The 17,052-nt window shown below is 56.8% G+C and overlaps 1 protein-coding gene across 2 annotated transcripts in view; it reads left to right on the top strand.

Annotated features, from left to right (window-relative positions):
* Positions 1–16,768, top strand: part of UNC5B (unc-5 netrin receptor B) — an 88,420-nt gene extending 71,652 nt beyond the window's left edge. The window contains exons 3-17 of one of the 2 annotated variants that reach the window (XM_018042461.1): positions 3,121–3,264; positions 3,722–3,825; positions 5,097–5,277; positions 5,999–6,166; positions 6,319–6,483; positions 6,700–6,732; positions 8,613–8,807; positions 9,262–9,651; positions 10,226–10,313; positions 11,151–11,319; positions 11,453–11,686; positions 13,584–13,733; positions 14,297–14,461; positions 15,277–15,458; positions 15,957–16,768. In XM_018042461.1, coding sequence (XP_017897950.1) covers positions 3,121–3,264; positions 3,722–3,825; positions 5,097–5,277; positions 5,999–6,166; positions 6,319–6,483; positions 6,700–6,732; positions 8,613–8,807; positions 9,262–9,651; positions 10,226–10,313; positions 11,151–11,319; positions 11,453–11,686; positions 13,584–13,733; positions 14,297–14,461; positions 15,277–15,458; positions 15,957–16,122 — 2,534 coding nt within the window. In that variant the 3' untranslated portion in view covers positions 16,123–16,768. The remainder of the gene's footprint in view (positions 1–3,120; positions 3,265–3,721; positions 3,826–5,096; positions 5,278–5,998; positions 6,167–6,318; positions 6,484–6,699; positions 6,733–8,612; positions 8,808–9,261; positions 9,652–10,225; positions 10,314–11,150; positions 11,320–11,452; positions 11,687–13,583; positions 13,734–14,296; positions 14,462–15,276; positions 15,459–15,956) is intronic. The other variant, XM_018042462.1, reaches the window with a different exon arrangement.

Raw genomic sequence — 17,052 nt, 5'->3', positions numbered from 1 at the left:
CTCTTTTCTTGTGTGTCTCTCTTTTTCATTCTAGTGTCTCTCCCCTGACATACTCTCTTTCATTCTCTCTCCTTCTTCAACTTCTATTTTTCTATGAAAAGCTGACAGATTTCAGAACCATTCAGGTTCAAAATCATACCCCAGAAGGTACTTCATGCCACCCAACACTATATCCTAAAAATTGGTTAAAATGGTAAGTTGTAGGTTTATGTATATTTCACCAAAATTTTTTAAAGAATCTCAAGAATTTAAAAAGTTAGATTTGGAATCCCATTCTCACCCAAAATCTTAAAAGAAGAATTTTTAAAAGGAAAAAATAACCTGTATCCCAGCTGCCTCCATGCTCTGGCTGTGTGACCCTGAGGAAGTCATTCAACCTCTCTATGCCTCAGTTCCTCTCCTTATAAACTGGGATATTAACAGAAGGCCCTAGTGAGGACGGAGCAAGGTGGTGCCTACACAGCATTGAGCACACTGCCGGGACTCGGCAGGTGCTTAATAAATGCCCATTTCCTCCATCTTCCTTCTGGGTTTTTGTTTGCCTCTTTCCTCTGGAAACTTGTTGTTACTTCTCTGTCCCCCTGACCCCCTCTGGCCCTGAAGGCCCCTCACAGACCCTGTGACTACTGGCAACAGGGTGGCTCTTAGTCCTCTGCTACCAGGCACACAAGCCCTGCCCATCCTAGAAATCAAGGCACCGTTGTCCCCATTAGCTACAAAGAATGGACAATGGTCCAGCAGGCCACACCCTTGGCAGCACTGTGGCTGATTCCTCCTGCTCCTGCCCCTGGCCCTCCTTGGCCCTCCCTGAAGCCCTGGAAACACAGAGGATGACAGAGGGGGCCAACAGAGGCAGGGCAAGCCCACCCAGTAGCTCATGCCAGATCGAGGCAGGCAGCCCAACCCTGGGTGTCAGGTCAGGCACTGCCTGTCGTGCTGGGGGACACCTCACCTGGGGCCCAAGTCCAGAAGACTGAAGGCCCCTGGCCTCCTGTCTTCCTGCTGGTGACCACTGCCAAGGTGTCCAGCCCTACTGGGTGGTGGTTTGTCTGTCCAATTCTTGGGTGCTCCTGAAACCTGGATGGATGGCCCCTTTGAGAAAGGCCATTCCTCCAGGCTCCCAGCCTGGTAAGTAAAGGGCGGGGCCCCACTCTCCTACCCCAGACCATGCAGCATCTCTTGGAAGCAAGCACTCCAGGTAGCAGTGGCTGCCTGTGGGCCAGGCACCGCTCCCCCTGACCCCCCGGAAAGCCCTCTGCAAGAAGCCTCTTCCCTCCTGGTGCTCCCTGCTAGCAAACTCCCAGCCCCCACCCCCAATTTAGATCCCCTGCCATCAGGAGGGGATTCCTTACTGCCTCAGCTCCCAGTGTAAGGGCCCCCCTCCCTTAGGATGCAGGAGAGTTAAGGCAGTGATTTCATTGGGAGAGGTCCAGAGAGGTGTCATTTATTACCAGGCAGAGCTCTAACTGGGGCAAGATGCCTAGTAGCTGATCTCAGCTTTGCTGGCAACTTGCTGTGGGACTTTGGGCCTGCCACCTACCATCTCTGCGTTTCAGTTTCTCCCTAGAACTGAATGAGATCCATATGGGCTGCCAGAGTAGATGTGTGTCCAGCCTGGTCTGGGTACTGTAATTGCCATGACTCATTTAGAATTTACCTTGAGTGTTTTACTCTGATGAGGGAACCAAGGTTCAGAGAGGCTAAGTATCCATAACTTAGCTAAGGTCACACAGATGGGGAGTGAGGGTGGGGCTAGGCTTCAAACCTGTCAAGAACCCATCCAGTCCTCCACCTAACCAGCATGCCGTAGTTCCACAAGGTGTACACTCAACATTCCTGCCCTCGAGGGGCTTATCAGAACCCACGTGCAACCAGGAGAGGATGAACTGAGATACCTGATGTCAAGGAGGAGAGACAGGGCAGTCAGGGAGGGCTTCCTGGAGGAGGCAGTCTCACTTCTTTCACAAGCTTTGGGAGGAGCTTCAGATGGACACCCTCATCCAGGAGGCTTCATCCCTTACTTGAACATAGAGCATTTTGTCATTGAGGGAGCGATGGCAAAAGAGTAAATGATTCCTTTTGTGTGTGCCGGTGGATCCAGTTATCCAGGGAACCCCTCGGGCCCCAACAAGGAGCCTTTGAGAAAAGGGGCCTCCTCTTAGCTTCAGCCCTGCAGTCTCCTGAGCAGTGACCAGAGACCACACGCTTACCTCATATTGGTTGAGCTTGCTGACTGTCCCAGACCCTGGGCCACAGCAGTGAACAGGGCAAAGCCCCACCTCATTCTCCTGCAGGAGTTACAGTTAATGCCTGAACATGGCAATACATAGTATAGTTTCAGACCATGGCAGTGCCATGAGGAGTCGGGCTGGGTGGGGAATGGTAACTGCAGAGACCAGTGTCCAGTGCACCCATGGGAGTGCTGAGTGGTTCTCTGAGAGCTGGTGGGGGTGGGCCAGCATTGAGGGGCTTCCCTCCAAAGTGAGACCTAGCCCAAAGCAGATGCTCACTGGGAGTTCACTGGACACAGAAAGGACAGAGGAAGAGTCTCAGGCAAGGGACTGGATGAGCAAAGGCTCTGTGACTAGGGAGGCTGGGGGAGCATGAGGGCCTCAAAGACGCCCAATGAGGCTGCAGTGGATAGATCGTACAGGGCCTGGAGGCCGCACGGAGGGTCTGGGTCTTTACACTGGGATGGCAGGGACGTAGCAGGGGAGCGGCATGCCACTTGGACCTTTCAGAGAGCACGCGCTGTCTGCAGGGTGGCAAGTGGACTGATGAGGGCAGAGGGCTTGGGTTAGCCATTATTGAGTTTCCAGGGGAGCTGTGGTGGTGGCTTGGGCCGGGCTCGAAGCAGAAGAGATGAGAAAAAGGGAAACAGGAGGCAGTGGGAGAGGAGCCCCCAGGACTGGAGGGTAGGGAGTGAGATGTCATGGTCCCACATCCTGTGTCTCCTGCCCTCAGACCTGCCCCCGCCCACCCCACCCCCGCATCTCTCTCCTCCTCCCAGGCCTGCCCCCCACCGCATCTCTCTCCTCCTCCCAGGCCTGCCCCCCGCCCGCGCCTCTCTCCTCCTCCCAGGCCTGCCCCCCGCCCACCACGCCTCTCTCCTCCTCCCAGGCCTGCAGGTGCGAGAGGTGCAGATCGAGGTGTCGCGGCAGCAGGTAGAGGAGCTGTTCGGGCTGGAGGACTACTGGTGCCAGTGCGTAGCCTGGAGCTCTGCGGGCACCACCAAGAGTCGCCGGGCCTACGTCCGCATCGCATGTACGCTGCCCAGACGCCCCGACCCCGCTCCCTTGGGCCCTCTCCCCTTTCCCCGTGGATCCTGGAGGGAGAGTTCTACACACAGACATGAGGGCACGGGGGCCACCAGCTTAGAGGAAGGCTCCAAGACCCAGAGCCTGTGCCACCTTTGGCCAGAATTTCTAATGACCCTTTTTTGCCTACTTATTTATATAACAAAGCCATCAGCTTCCCTAGTCATCATGTGCATAGGATCCCAGAGTTAGGGCGGGAACTTGGTTCCCCTCAGTCTACCTGGTAAGGCCCCTATCTTGGAGAAGAGATTCCCCTGATAAAGGCCCGGAGTCCTGGTGAAATTTCCTTGGTGTGTACTGCCACCTCGTGGCTAGAAGGGGGCACTTCAGGATCCAGCTCTGCCTGACTGGCCTCCCCCCTGCCCTGGCCTGACGGTGCCTTGGAACCCTTTCCCTTCTCCCAGACCTGCGCAAGAACTTTGATCAGGAGCCTCTGGGCAAGGAAGTGCCCCTGGACCATGAAGTTCTCCTGCAGTGCCGCCCACCGGAGGGCGTGCCTGTGGCTGAGGTGAGTGAGGGGGTGGGAAATACTGGGCATGGCAGAGGCCACCCAGGTGTGGTGTTTACCGCCAGCCACGGTAACTCAGCCTCCCAGAGTCCTCCCATTTTACAGAGGAAAGAACTGCCATCTCTTTAGAACTCGGCACATCCCAGATCCCAGCTGGGCCCTCCACAGGCATAATCTAACCTCATGGATGGGGCAGAACTGGGGAAGGAACCCCCAGGACGCCTTGGGCTGACCCCAGGCTCGGTCTCCTGCAAGGGGAGTGGCTGCACACACCATCTCCCAGAAGCCAAGAACCCGGGTTTATGGACACCAGAGAGTCTCACGACGCGCGTGTCTGAGTTCATCACACCTTCTGGTGCTGCATGTGTATCCCTGGGAGATGCCCGCCTGTCCCCTCACTGCCCTGCTTGTATTCCAGACCTGCTTCCTCTCTCCCACTGCCCGCACCGGTGGTCCTGGAGTCAGAGCAGGGCGTGGGGAAACAGCTTTGCTGCCAGGGACCTTAGTAGCGCAGGGTTGGGGAAGATGGACCCCTGGGCTTCCAGCTCCGAATCAGACATCAGAATCTTGGCTCTAATCACTCCCCCCAGCCCAGGCCACCATCTGGAAATGAACTCAGACTCCCTTCATGACAGGTACCCTCGTGGGGCTCCCACATGTGCCCAGCACCTGGCACAGTGGTCCTCATAGCAACCCACGTCATCCCATCTTAACGGCTGGGAGCACAGCACTGGGACAGGCGAAGCGGTCAACCAGGGTCACCCAGCTAGTGAGTGGTGGAGCTGGGATTTGCGCACCCAGAGCTGCTAAAATGGGGACCCTGGTTCTAATCACCTGCCAGGCCTCTTACCGCGACTAAGGGAGTCGGTTTACAGAGTTAATGATGAAGACACGCATTTATTTAGTACTTACTGTGAGCCAGGCATGTGCTTCACACTTCTATATATGGATTCATTTCATCCTCACAGTAGCCCTTTGGATAGTGCTACTGAATATCAACATATAGCTGATGAAACGGGCTGAGCGGAAGTCCCTTCCCAAGGCCGCCAGCTGGTGGGTGGTCTTCTTAACCACTGTGTTCTGCAGTGTCCCGCACAGTGCCTGGCCTGTAGAGGCCCTGCTTCCTGGGTCACCACCAAGGTTGGACAGGGATAGAACTGCTGGCCTATTTAGTTCAGCCTTCCCCACCTACCCCCTGCAGAGAGGGCCCACTCTCCGGGGTGCAGGGATCAGGCACTGGCCCTCACACACCCCCAACCTCTCCCTTGCAGGTGGAATGGCTCAAGAATGAGGACGTCATCGACCCCACCCAGGACACCAACTTCCTGCTCACCATCGACCACAACCTCATTATCCGCCAGGCCCGCCTGTCGGACACGGCCAACTACACCTGCGTGGCCAAGAACATCGTGGCAAAGCGCCGCAGCACCACGGCCACCGTCATTGTCTACGGTGTGGCCCAGAGTGGGCGGTGGGGAGAGGGCGCGTGGTGGAGGTGGGCGGGAACCTGGGGCTATATAGCCCACCTGACCCTGTTCTACCCAAAAGCCAGCAGGACCCTGGTGAACAGGTGGGGAGGAGGAGGCCCAAGAGAGGAGAGGTAGCTTCTCCAAGCTCACACAGCAAATTTATTAGTGAGGCCAGGCACTCCTGGGCCCCCAGCCAGGATCACTCGCCCCTTCTCAAGCCCTTTGCTTATCCCTGAAGAAGACCCAGTTCTCTGGGAGTCAGGGCTGAGGCAGGGCCCACTTCGGGTCCCTATCCCCAAGCGCAGAGTTGGGGACTGCTGCTTGGGCCCCTCAGTAATTCCTTGCTGTCCCCTTGAGTGGGAGGGTGGAGCCATGGCTGAGATGAGTGTTGTAGATAGAACCCTGTACTGCGTTCCAGTTACAGACACCCTCCATTCCTCAAGGGGAGACCTTGGGTGCCAGCCCTCTCTGGACCTCTACTTGCCATTGTACAGAAAGGCAGGGAGTCATTGGTTCCCCTCTGGTCCTGAGTGCAACCCAGGTCTGCCTGCTGGTGTCTGAGTCCCCAGCCTTGATGGCAGAAGGCTCCAACTCCAGAAGGCCAGTCTTCAGTAGAGGGGCCTCCTCAGGGCTGTGGGATGGGGCCTGGCGGCCCCACAGGGTGAAGAGCCAGGCCAGCTGGGTGACACCTACTACCCTCGCAGTGAATGGTGGCTGGTCCAGCTGGGCAGAGTGGTCGCCCTGCTCTAACCGCTGTGGCCGCGGCTGGCAGAAGCGCACGCGGACCTGCACCAACCCTGCCCCGCTCAATGGAGGCGCCTTCTGCGAGGGCCAGGCCTTCCAGAAGACTGCCTGCACCACCGTGTGCCCAGGTAAGGCTGCAAGCCAGGTGGCACCGCACTCGCGCCCAGCCCTGCCTTCTGTGCTATGTGTGTGTGTGCACTGCTGTTGTGCACATGCGGCCGTGTGTGCAGGCGCCTGTGTGTGCCCATGTGCCCATGGACCACATGCTGTGTCCCCACAGTCGACGGCGGGTGGACAGAGTGGAGCAAGTGGTCAGCCTGTAGCACCGAGTGTGCGCACTGGCGCAGCCGCGAGTGCATGGCGCCCCCACCCCAGAACGGAGGCCGCGACTGCAGCGGGACACTGCTCGACTCCAAGAACTGCACTGATGGGCTGTGCGTGCAGAGTGAGTCTCCAGAGGGCGGGGCCCAGGGTGGCGGCTCTGGAGCCAGATAAGCCCCCCACCCAGCCCCCACCGCCTGGCCTGCACTGAAGCAGTCCCTTGGGCCCTGCCCGCCCGCCAGCCTGTCATCTCATCCACGCATCTCCCCATCACCCTCTCTACCACCCTCTCCCTGTCATCTGTGTCATTGTCTTTCTTTCCCTTTATTTCCCTCGACAGATAAGAAAACTCTAAGTGACCCCAAAAGCCACCGTAAGTCCCGTTTCATGGCTGTCCTCTTTCCTCTGGGGGGACCCCGGGTTTTCCTTGGCTGACTTGTTCAAGGGGTGGAGTGCAGGGCAGGGCAAGGGGCAGGGAGAGTTGAGGGTGCCCCCTACAAGCTCTGTGGGGCTCCCAGCACCCAGCACTGCATGTGGCATGGTCTCCATCACTGTCAGACGGGCAGACCCTCGGCTGAAAGGAGGGCCCCCAGGCACTGTCTTGCCCTCTCATTATAGGAGAGGAAACTGAGTCTCAGAGAGAAGGGACTTACCCGAGGATCCGGTTACGATTGGAACCTAAATATTTGGCCAGAGCTGCTCCTAGCCCCACCCTTCAGTTTTCCTCTGCGGGGTGGGACCGGCAGGCAGGCCCACACCTACCCCTCCCAGTGCCTCTCACCGTTCCCTCCAGCAGCCGACGGACACCTCCTAGGTCCCTGGGACACCCGCTGCCCTGCGTCAGCCCCCAGGGGCTGTGCTGCAGCTTGGGCAGATTGGCCTGCAGTAATTAAGCCACAATTTCCAAATAATTCCAGAATTATAAAATCGGTAGTGAGGCCCTGAATGCAGCTAACAGCGGGGGCAGACGAGTGACTGATTAGATATTGTAAATCACCAGGCAAGTGACCACCCCCCATGATAGCGATGATGTGATGAGGCAGAGCCCCCAGAGAGATGGGAGCCCAGCCCTGGGGACCTTCTCTGGCAGCTCTCCCAGGGAGCCCAAGAATGAGGAGAGATGGAGGTCCAGTAGGTGGTGGAATCAGCCAAACCTCAGGGCTGAGGGCCCTGCCCCACCTTGCTGAAGCTCAGGCCTCCCCCCAGTTCAGGCAGGAAAGCCAGCCTCCCTCTCTGAGGGCCCTGGGGGTTGGGGGAGAGTAGACAGGGGCTTCCCAGAGCTCCCAGAGGAAATGGGATGGGGTGGGGGCAGCCGTCTTGGCTCTGCTGCGCTGTCCAGTGTAGTAGCCGCTAGACATGTGTGGCTTGAAAATTCTGTTTGTCTTAGCTGAAAATAAATATGTCTAAAAACTCTTTTCCTCAGCCAAGCCAGCCGCATTTTAGTTGTTTAATAACCGCACGTGGCTGGCAGCTGTCATGGGAAACAGCGTAGACATGGGATACGCCATCATCCTAGAAAGTTCTGTTGGACAGAACACCTCTCTGCCTGGCTGTGTGGAGCTGATTCTAGCTGTGTAGCAGCCTGCCCTGCCCACTGTCCAGAGCGGGGTGTCCTCCAGCCTAGCAGCCTGTCTGGGGTGGGGAGTATAACCTGGGGTTGCCTCCCTGAGCCCCTTCCTTCCCTTCCAGCTCTCCCTTCCCCTCCCTCCTCTCCATCCATCACCATGCATCTCATTCTCCTCCTGCTTCCCTTCCCCCTCCCGTCCTCAGCCCAGAATGGAAGTGAGCTCAGAGTGGCTACTTGCAGAGATTTCTGGGAACCAGGACCTTGGGTCCTACGGAGGTTGCTGCAGGCTGCAAGTGAGGCCCTGGGTTTACTCTCACCTTGGACGGGAGACTCTGTGGCCCCCTGATTTTGAGCCACAGGCCCTGTCACCTCCTGAGCAGAGAGCAGTGACCTCGGTCTTGGGAGTGTCCACTCCAAGAGCGCCTGTGCCTCTCCTTACTACACTGGGAAGGAAGCAGAGCATGGGGGCAGGGGCATTTAGACCGGTACACTTATAGAGACTGATGCTCAGAGAGGTTCAAGGCTTGCCTGAGGTCACCAGCCTGTCTGGCAGGGCTCAGATTTAAACCTAGGACAGCGCCAGTCTGTCCCAGGCCCTGCCTCTCCCCGGGGACCAAGGGAATCTGGCTCCCCCAAGGCCTGGGTCTCTGCCCCCTGCCCCTCACTCAGCCCTCCTGTCCCCACAGTCCTGGAGACCTCGGGGGACATGGCGCTGTATGCAGGCCTTGTGGTGTCCATCTTCGTGGTGGTGGCTGTCCTCATAGTGGTGGCAGTGGTGGTGTACCGCCGCAACTGCCGGGACTTTGACACCGACATCACCGACTCATCCGCCGCCCTCACCGGCGGCTTCCACCCAGTCAACTTCAAGACTGCAAGGCCCAGTGAGCACCTGGGAACACCTGGGGTGGTGGGTGCGGACAGGGTCCCCAGGGGGCTTGGCAGCCAGGCGAGCCAGACCAGAGCAGAGGCGTCTGACTCCCTCCTGAGGGTTCTCTAGAGTTTTTTTATTTTTTTATTTTATTTTTTTAATTTAAATTTTATTTTTTTACAATACTGTATTGGTTTTGCCATACATTGACATGAAGCCACCACAGGTGTACGTGAATTTTTTAAAATAAAGATCACTGGACAAGTATGGATGAGAGCGATGCAGGAAAGAGAAGAAATAACTCAGGTGGCAAGTCCCTAAGCTTCCTGCCTCAGTTGGCAGTGGAACCTTTCAGAGCTGGAATCTGGGTGGGATTTTGTGAAAGAAGGGCCCCCAACAGTAGCAGAGGGTGGGATGGGGCCAGGGAGGCACCACAGGCTGAGTCTGACTGCAGCCCCTCCCTGCAGACAACCCACAGCTCCTGCACCCATCCGTGCCTCCTGACCTCACTGCCAGCGCCAGCGTCTACCGTGGGCCAAAGTACGCCCTGCAGGACTCAGCCGACAAGATCCCCATGACCAACTCGCCGCTGCTGGACCCGCTGCCCAACCTCAAGATCAAGGTCTACAGCTCTGGCACCACCGGCTCTGGGCCAGGCCTGGCAGACGGGGCTGACCTGCTGGGAGTCCTGCCGCCCGGCACGTACCCTGGTGACTTTTCCCGGGACACCCAGTTCCTGCACCTGCGCAGTGCCAGCCTTGGCTCCCAGCAGCTCCTGGGTCTGCCCCGTGACCCGGGGAGCAGTGTCAGCAGCACCTTTGGCTGCCTGGGCGGGAGGCTCAGCATCCCTGGCACAGGTGAGTCCCTGCTCTGCTTGCCCGTCAGCCTGGCCTCGGCATGTTCCCCTCTAGACAGTCCAACATTCACCCAGCCAAAAATAGGACTTCCTGGTCCCATTTCACAGACATGAGAAGTGAGGCCCAAGAGGATAAAGTGATGATAAATGAAGACCTGAGGTCCAGGCCTGCCTCTGCCTCGCTAGGGGAGGCAATCTCGCTAAACCTCAATTTCACTATCGAGTAAGTGGGAAAGAATACTGCCATGTAGTCAAGAAACCACAGGGTGCTGTTAAAAAGACAGGGCTGCCCAGCTCAGTTGCATAGCCAGCAGTTGACAGTTTCCCCGTGTCATACCCTGAGCTAGGCTGGGGCTGGAACCACCCCTTCGGCCTCCAGGACTCTGGCCTATCTCTATATCCCATTGCAATACCTCCCCTGTGCAGTCCCTCTGGACAGCCCCACTGTGGTCAGTGAAAGGCTAGGGGCCTTTCCTGGCACCCAACCACTCTCCCCATGCGTCATCCCCTCATCCCCTGTGCTAAGGTTCTGGACTCCTTCTAGCCCCTCCCTACTGACCTCTCTCTCCCACTAGGGGTCAGCCTGCTGGTGCCCAATGGAGCCATCCCCCAGGGCAAGTTCTATGAGATGTACCTCCTCATCAACAAGGCAGAAAACACCCTGTGAGTAGAGAGACCCAGCCCCAGCCTGGCTGTCCCCTGCTTAGCCTGTCTCCCTGCTGCTTACCCACCTTGAGCTCAAGTATATCCCCTTCTAAACCCAGTGCCAAGACCAGAGATAGTTCTCCAAGGAAAACATTGCTTGATATTTGTTCCCATCTAAGTCATGCAAAACCAGCTCAACAAATCATAAAACTGAAAGCCAGATGACCAGCTGGCTACAGTATGACAAAGAGCTAATATCCTAACTGTATGAAGAGGTTTGGGAGACCAGTAAGAAAAACTGAACATCTCAGTACAAAAATGGGCACAGGGTATGAACGAGTGATTCACACACACAATGTCATACGCACAGATGCATGCACACATACACACAGTGGCCAGTAGGTTATGGGAAAATGTTCAACTTAATTTGAAATCAGAGAAATAGTAAAAGAAAGAGCTATGAGGCGCTGGAAGTTTCCCTGCTTGTGAATTTGCAAAGATATTTTCAAATGTCATAGTACCTTCATGCTGGCAAGAGTGTGGGAACACAGCCCTCCCATGGAACGTTGGTGGGAGTGTGGATGGGTACCAGTTTTCCAGAGGGCTTTTTAGCAGTACCTATCCACAGAATCTGCAGAGTGCAGAATCTTTGAAAATAGGAGCAAAGGTTTGGCTATGAGAATGTTGCAATGTAATAGCAAAAATCTAGAAACGATTTCAAGGCCTGTACCATTTTCCCTTAACTCTGGGAGCCCCAGGGATACAGAACTGCCTTCTCTCACCCCAGCAGCCAGGGCGGGGGGAGCCCAGCCCCGCTTCCTCACTGCCTCCCTCTCACCCTCCACCCTGCCCCAGCCCGCTTTCAGAAGGGACCCAGACAGTATTGAGCCCCGCAGTGACCTGCGGGCCCACGGGCCTCCTGCTGTGCCGCCCCGTCATCCTCACGGTGCCCCACTGTGCAGAAGTCAGTGCTGGCAACTGGATTTTCCAGCTCAAGACCCAGGCCCATCAGGGCCACTGGGAGGTGAGGAGGCAAGGCTGGGGGGCCTTAGGATCTGAAAGCCCCTTTCATCCTGGCCCAACCTGGATGGACCCCTTCCAGGGCCTTGGCTGGAGGGAGCCCGACCACTTCACCCCCACCCTCTGTGACACTACAGGAAGTGGTGACCCTGGATGAGGAGACCCTGAATACTCCCTGCTACTGCCAGCTGGAGGCCAGGTCCTGCCACATCCTGCTGGACCAGCTGGGTACCTACGTGTTCACGGGTGAGTCTTACTCCCGCTCGGCAGTCAAGCGGCTCCAGCTGGCCATCTTTGCCCCGGCCCTCTGCACCTCCCTGGAGTACAGCCTCAGAGTCTACTGCCTGGAGGACACACCTGTAGCGCTGAAGGTAAGGCCAGACCATGGACGCCCGCGCAGGCCCACACACTGCAGGTGCCTCGCCCACAGCCAGCCCACTGCATGGTACCTTCCAGTACTCCCTCCCCAGGATCATGGCACCTGCCAGGCACCCTCTGCCAGCCTCAGCCTCATCCAGTCATTCCTTCATTCCTCAAACATTGAAATGGCATCAGACCCTCGTGATACAGAGATGAGTCGGGCACAGTTCAGCCCTCACCAAGCTGCGGGCTAGAGGTGGAGCCAGACCTGAGCATCACTGATGCAGGGCTGCGGGAGCATCAGCCTGGGGATGCGGGCTGGCGGGGCTTGGTTGTTGGGGAGGGGGTCTGCCCAACAGCCTTCTCAGAGCTGACCTTGGCCCTAAGCTCGCAAGGACAGGTGGGAGCTCCAGGCAGAGAAGGGAGAAGGACATTCCGGGAGACAGAACAGTTTAAGCAGAGGCAGGTGTGGGGTCCTGTGTGCCAAAGCGTGCTGGGGTATGAGAGCCAGGGCTCGAGAGATGGCAGGGCTCGGCCTCCCAACAGCCTTGGGGTCATGCCAGGGAATTTGGAAGCCATCCAGTGGGTCGGGGCAGAAACCTGGTGGACACTTATTCACAGGTGCTCTCTTGAAAGCTACACTGTGGGGGTGGATAGATAAAAGACTGGGAGGCTGCAGCCAGGCCTTCCGCTGGACCCTGGACAACAGGCAGGCAAGGGGGCTGAACTCTGTTTAGTTAGTAGAATGGACAGAAGCAGTGACCAATGGAGAGGGGAGGTGAGGAAGGGTCAGGACTGACAGCCAAGCTCCTAGTGTGTGCAGAACAGTGGATAGCGCCCCTAAGTGAGGGGGGCCGTGGCAGATGAGGAGGGGTTCAGGGCAGGTAGAGAGGATTTCAGCACCTGCAACCCGATAACAGCAGGTATTAGTACCTCCCTGTCTCCCTAGCCTCTAAGACCCTGCCCATTCTCTGCTCACCCTCCCAGCGGTTCCCAGGACCTCAGTCTCATCCTGCCACCGTGGGAGAGCACAGACCCTTGGCCCTGTTTAAACCCCTTTTCCTTTTCCATCTTTCCGTCTCCCGGCTCTGTGAAGCCTCCTCCATTCCTGTGGCTCCAGGGAAGAGCTCCTGTGGCTTCTTCCACCCATGATCTGTGGGCTCTTCTAGCTCCTTTGCCTCCCAGTCTCATGTGACTTGTCTCAGACTCCAAGTTGCTGACTGATGCAACACAGGTGAAAAGGCCTCATGGGAGAGAGTCTCCTCCTGAGACCAGGCTGACCTGAAATTCCAGGAGGCCCGTAATGGGTTAGAGGCTCTGGGGAAATGTTCTTGCAGCCTGGATCTCTTGGTACTAGGGCACTGGCTAACATCCAGTTATGGTCAGAGAATGGAATGGAGATCAAGAGGGAAGTTGCCACATGTTGGTTTGATGTCATTCTTTGTTTATTCAATCTCTGTCCATCCATCCAGTCATCCAGCCATCACTCACCAATCCATTTATCTTTTCTTCCTTCTTCCGTTTACACACCCATCCATTTGTATTTTCATCTACACGTCATTTTGTCTGTCTGTATCTATCCACCCATCTATTTGTCAACCTGTCTATTGAGCCATTCATGTGTCTATTTGGCCATCTATAAATCCATCCATCCATCCTCTTGTCCCACTATCTGTCCATTCATTAATCCATTTTTCTGTCTATCCACCCATATATCCACCCACACAGTAAGTTTTCTTTGAGTACTTACCAAATGTCCAGTCCTGTGCCTCGGATGGACCCTGCTCTCAATGTTACAGCCTGGTTCCCTCTGCCCACATGTGTCCCCAAGTCTCAAACCTGCAGCAAGAAAGAGCCTGTTGGCCCAATGTGATGGGCTCCCCTTTCTCATTGCTCCCTGGCCCACAGGAGGTTCTGGAGCTGGAACGGACACTGGGTGGCTACCTAGTGGAGGAGCCAAAACCCTTGCTGTTTAAGGACAGTTACCATAACCTGCGCCTCTCCCTCCACGACATCCCCCATGCCCACTGGAGGAGCAAGCTGCTGGCCAAGTACCAGGTGAGGGCTGGGCCTAAGGAGGGGGAGGGATGGAGCTGGGGAGGGGCTGCCCAGAGAAGACCAATCCCTCCTCCCACCTTCCCTCTCTGACCTGCAGCCCTGGTCCCCACACCCACCCTTGTGTCTCCCTCTTTCTCCCCCGGTACCCCAGTCATACACTCCCACGCACACTGTCTGTATGCATCATCTGTAAAGAGGTCTTACCATCTCTAAGAGCATTCATGCCTGCCAGATTGTCCAGACTAATCTCTGATGGTCACACCCCTTTGCCCATACCCGTCTGTGTGAAGCTATTGAGTCCACAAGGCTTCCCAGTCCCACAGTCTCACACACACATAAGTACACACACACACACACACAGTCATATATTCAGACTCGTGCCTTCTTGCCCGTATACTCTCTTTCTCAGTTGGAGGGCCCTTGCCCAGCTCTTCTTCCTCTGCCTACCTGGATGGGAAGGTCCTAGCCTTCCCTGAGGCTGGCCCCCTCCCCTGCCCATGCCTCCGTTCCCTGAGGGCAGGGCCAGCTGGCCTCACCTCCTTAACCCTGCCTGCCTCCCCCAGGAGATCCCCTTCTACCACATTTGGAGTGGCAGCCAGAAGGCCCTGCACTGCACCTTCACGCTGGAGAGGCACAGCCTGGCCTCCACGGAGCTCACCTGCAAGATCTGCGTGCGGCAGGTGGAGGGGGAGGGCCAGATATTCCAGCTTCATACCACGCTGGCAGAGGTGAGGGCCAGAGTGCAGACACCCTGTGGGGCTGGGCGCTGCAGGGCGCAGACCCGAGGCTCCCCCTCATCTGGGGGAAGGGCCACCTCCCACAGAAATGTGCCCTCACCCCCCATGTCTGAGCTGGGACGTGCTCACTCTTGGCCAACAGCTGTGACTTACTGAGTGCAAGCCTGGGCCTGACCTGCACCAAATCTCACCACATCTTCACAGCCACCAGGGAGACAGATACAAGGATTCCCACCTGGGAGATGAGAAAAGATTTCATGGCGGGCAGGGATCGTGGTTCTTGTATCTCCATGATAACCCAGATTGCAGTTCTCCAGCACTATAACCCAGACTGAGGCTTATAAAACCTGAGGCACCCCTGGGGACAGTGCTGGGCACTCCCTGCCGTGCAGTGGAGAGAGTGCTGGAAGCCATCTAGACTCAGCCCTGTCACTGACTCACCATGTGACCATAGTCACTTCCCCTTTCTAGACTTCATTTTTGCTTGTGTAAAAGTGGGTCCATGTGGATGAGACTGTGGCTGAGGCCCTCGTGGCTTTGTAATCACGAGACAGCATCAGCACTGGCCCGACGTGCATTAGCACATGCCCTGAGGCTGCGGAAGGGTGTCCCGCCCCAGTCCTGGAGAGCTCACCTTCCAGGGGACGAGGCCTTTGAGCAGCTGGAGCCCACTCAGAGCACAGAGAGGTGCCGGAGACTCCCTGAGCTCACAGTCCCTGGGCAGGGAGGCTGGAGGGACAGATGCCCAGTGGCATTGCACACAGGGAGCCCTCTCCCCATCTCCCCCTTGCTTCCTGTCCTTCCAGACGCCCGCTGGCTCCCTCGACGCCCTCTGCTCCGCCCCCAGCAGTGTGGTCACCACCCAACTGGGACCCTACGCCTTCAAGATCCCCCTGTCCATCCGCCAGAAGATATGCAACAGCCTGGATGCCCCCAACTCACGTGGCAACGACTGGCGGCTGTTGGCACAGAAGCTCTCCATGGACCGGTGAGTGTGAAGATGGTCTGCCGGGCTGGGACCACAGCTTCCCCTCTCCCGGTGTCCGCATGGGGTAAGCAGCCTGATAGTGGTTCCTTGAAGAGCATCATGCTCAGAGTGCCAGCCCGTGAGGATGAGGTCAAGCCAGGATACCAGCCAGGTGTGATCAGCAGCAGCAGCCCTGTGCCCAGAACATCAGGTGTTCTGGAAATGCTTGCTGGGTGGCAGAATCCATCGAGGTGTCAGAACTCTTCTGGAGAACTTAAAATGCTGGACAAATATAATGGCAATAGTCATCCTCAGTGGGGCTCAAAGAGGAGCAGTGTATGGCCGGGGGCCGTACAGCCTGCAAGCAGAGGGGCTGGGACTCAGACCCAGGACTGTGGGGGTCCAGAGCCCACAGTCCCGGTGCTCTGGGGAGGTCCTCCCAGGGGCCCCTCAACCCGCGGCCCCTGGGAGGGGCTGAGCATCTGGGGAGCCCAGGGTCCTTCTCCTTCCCTCCGTCAGGTACCTGAACTACTTTGCCACCAAAGCAAGCCCCACGGGTGTGATCCTGGACCTCTGGGAAGCTCTGCAGCAGGACGACGGGGACCTCAACAGCCTGGCGAGTGCCTTGGAGGAGATGGGCAAGAGTGAGATGCTGGTGGCTGTGGCCACCAATGGGGAGTGCTGAGCTGGCCTGCACCTGCGGGCTGGGAGGCGCCAGCGGGAGGCGGGCACAGGCAGGCCCGGGGCAGCCTCCCGGGGGGCAGCGGGGCCTCCTCTGCCCCCGAGCTCACAGCCAGAATCGCCCCTCCTCCTCCTCCCCCACCTTGCCCCACCTGCAGACCGCAACCAGCCTTAGGAGATCCATGGACTTCGTTGTTGGGAGGACTCGGCGGTCCTTCTCCACCCCACGCTGTCTCTCCTGACCTCAGACCTCTGTGCAGGAAGCGGGAGGGGCCAGGCCCTCTGCAGGCAGCTAGGGGAACAAGGAGGTGGCCCTCCCACCCTCAGCCCCGGGAACTCTCGGGGCACCTGTTTTAGCTGTGTTCTTTATTCTCTTCCTCGGTTATTGATTCTCCCTCCTCCCTCTCCGTTCACACCGTTTTCCTCTTTGAAGAGTCAAGTACAATTCAGAGAAACTGCTTTCTCCTGTCCATACGCGAAAAGGAAGAGGAAAGAAAGAAAGCTTCCAACCACTAGTAAGGCTCAAAAAAAAAAAAAAAAGAAAAACACCAAAACCACAAGGGAAAGGAAAACCCAGTTTCTTAGGAAACGCAAATGATTTATTATCCAGATATTTGGATAAGTTCTTTTTAAGAAAAAAAAAAAAAAAAGAAAATGAAAAAACAACACACAAAAATAGAAAACGCTTTTCTTGAGTGTGGGTGTGGGCGTGCTTGTGATTCTGGCCAGCAGCCTGTGTGTGTGTACGTGTGTAAGAGAGAGAGAGAGAATCAGAGAGAGAGACTGAATAGGAACCCTTTGCTGCTAATGATTCCATCTTAGACTAAATTCTAACAAGCCCTCAGCTTCCGCACTTCTCCAGGGTCAGATGAGGTCTGAGCCGTGGTCCCGTGTTTCTGAAATCTTAAACAGATGCTGAATCAGTAAAGCCAAG

This window comes from Capra hircus, chromosome 28 (assembly GCF_001704415.2).
Source record: "Capra hircus breed San Clemente chromosome 28, ASM170441v1, whole genome shotgun sequence".
Taxonomy (NCBI): Eukaryota; Metazoa; Chordata; class Mammalia; order Artiodactyla; family Bovidae; genus Capra; species Capra hircus.
Note: the sequence above shows the minus strand (reverse complement) of the source record. Positions and strands in the feature narration are given on the sequence as shown.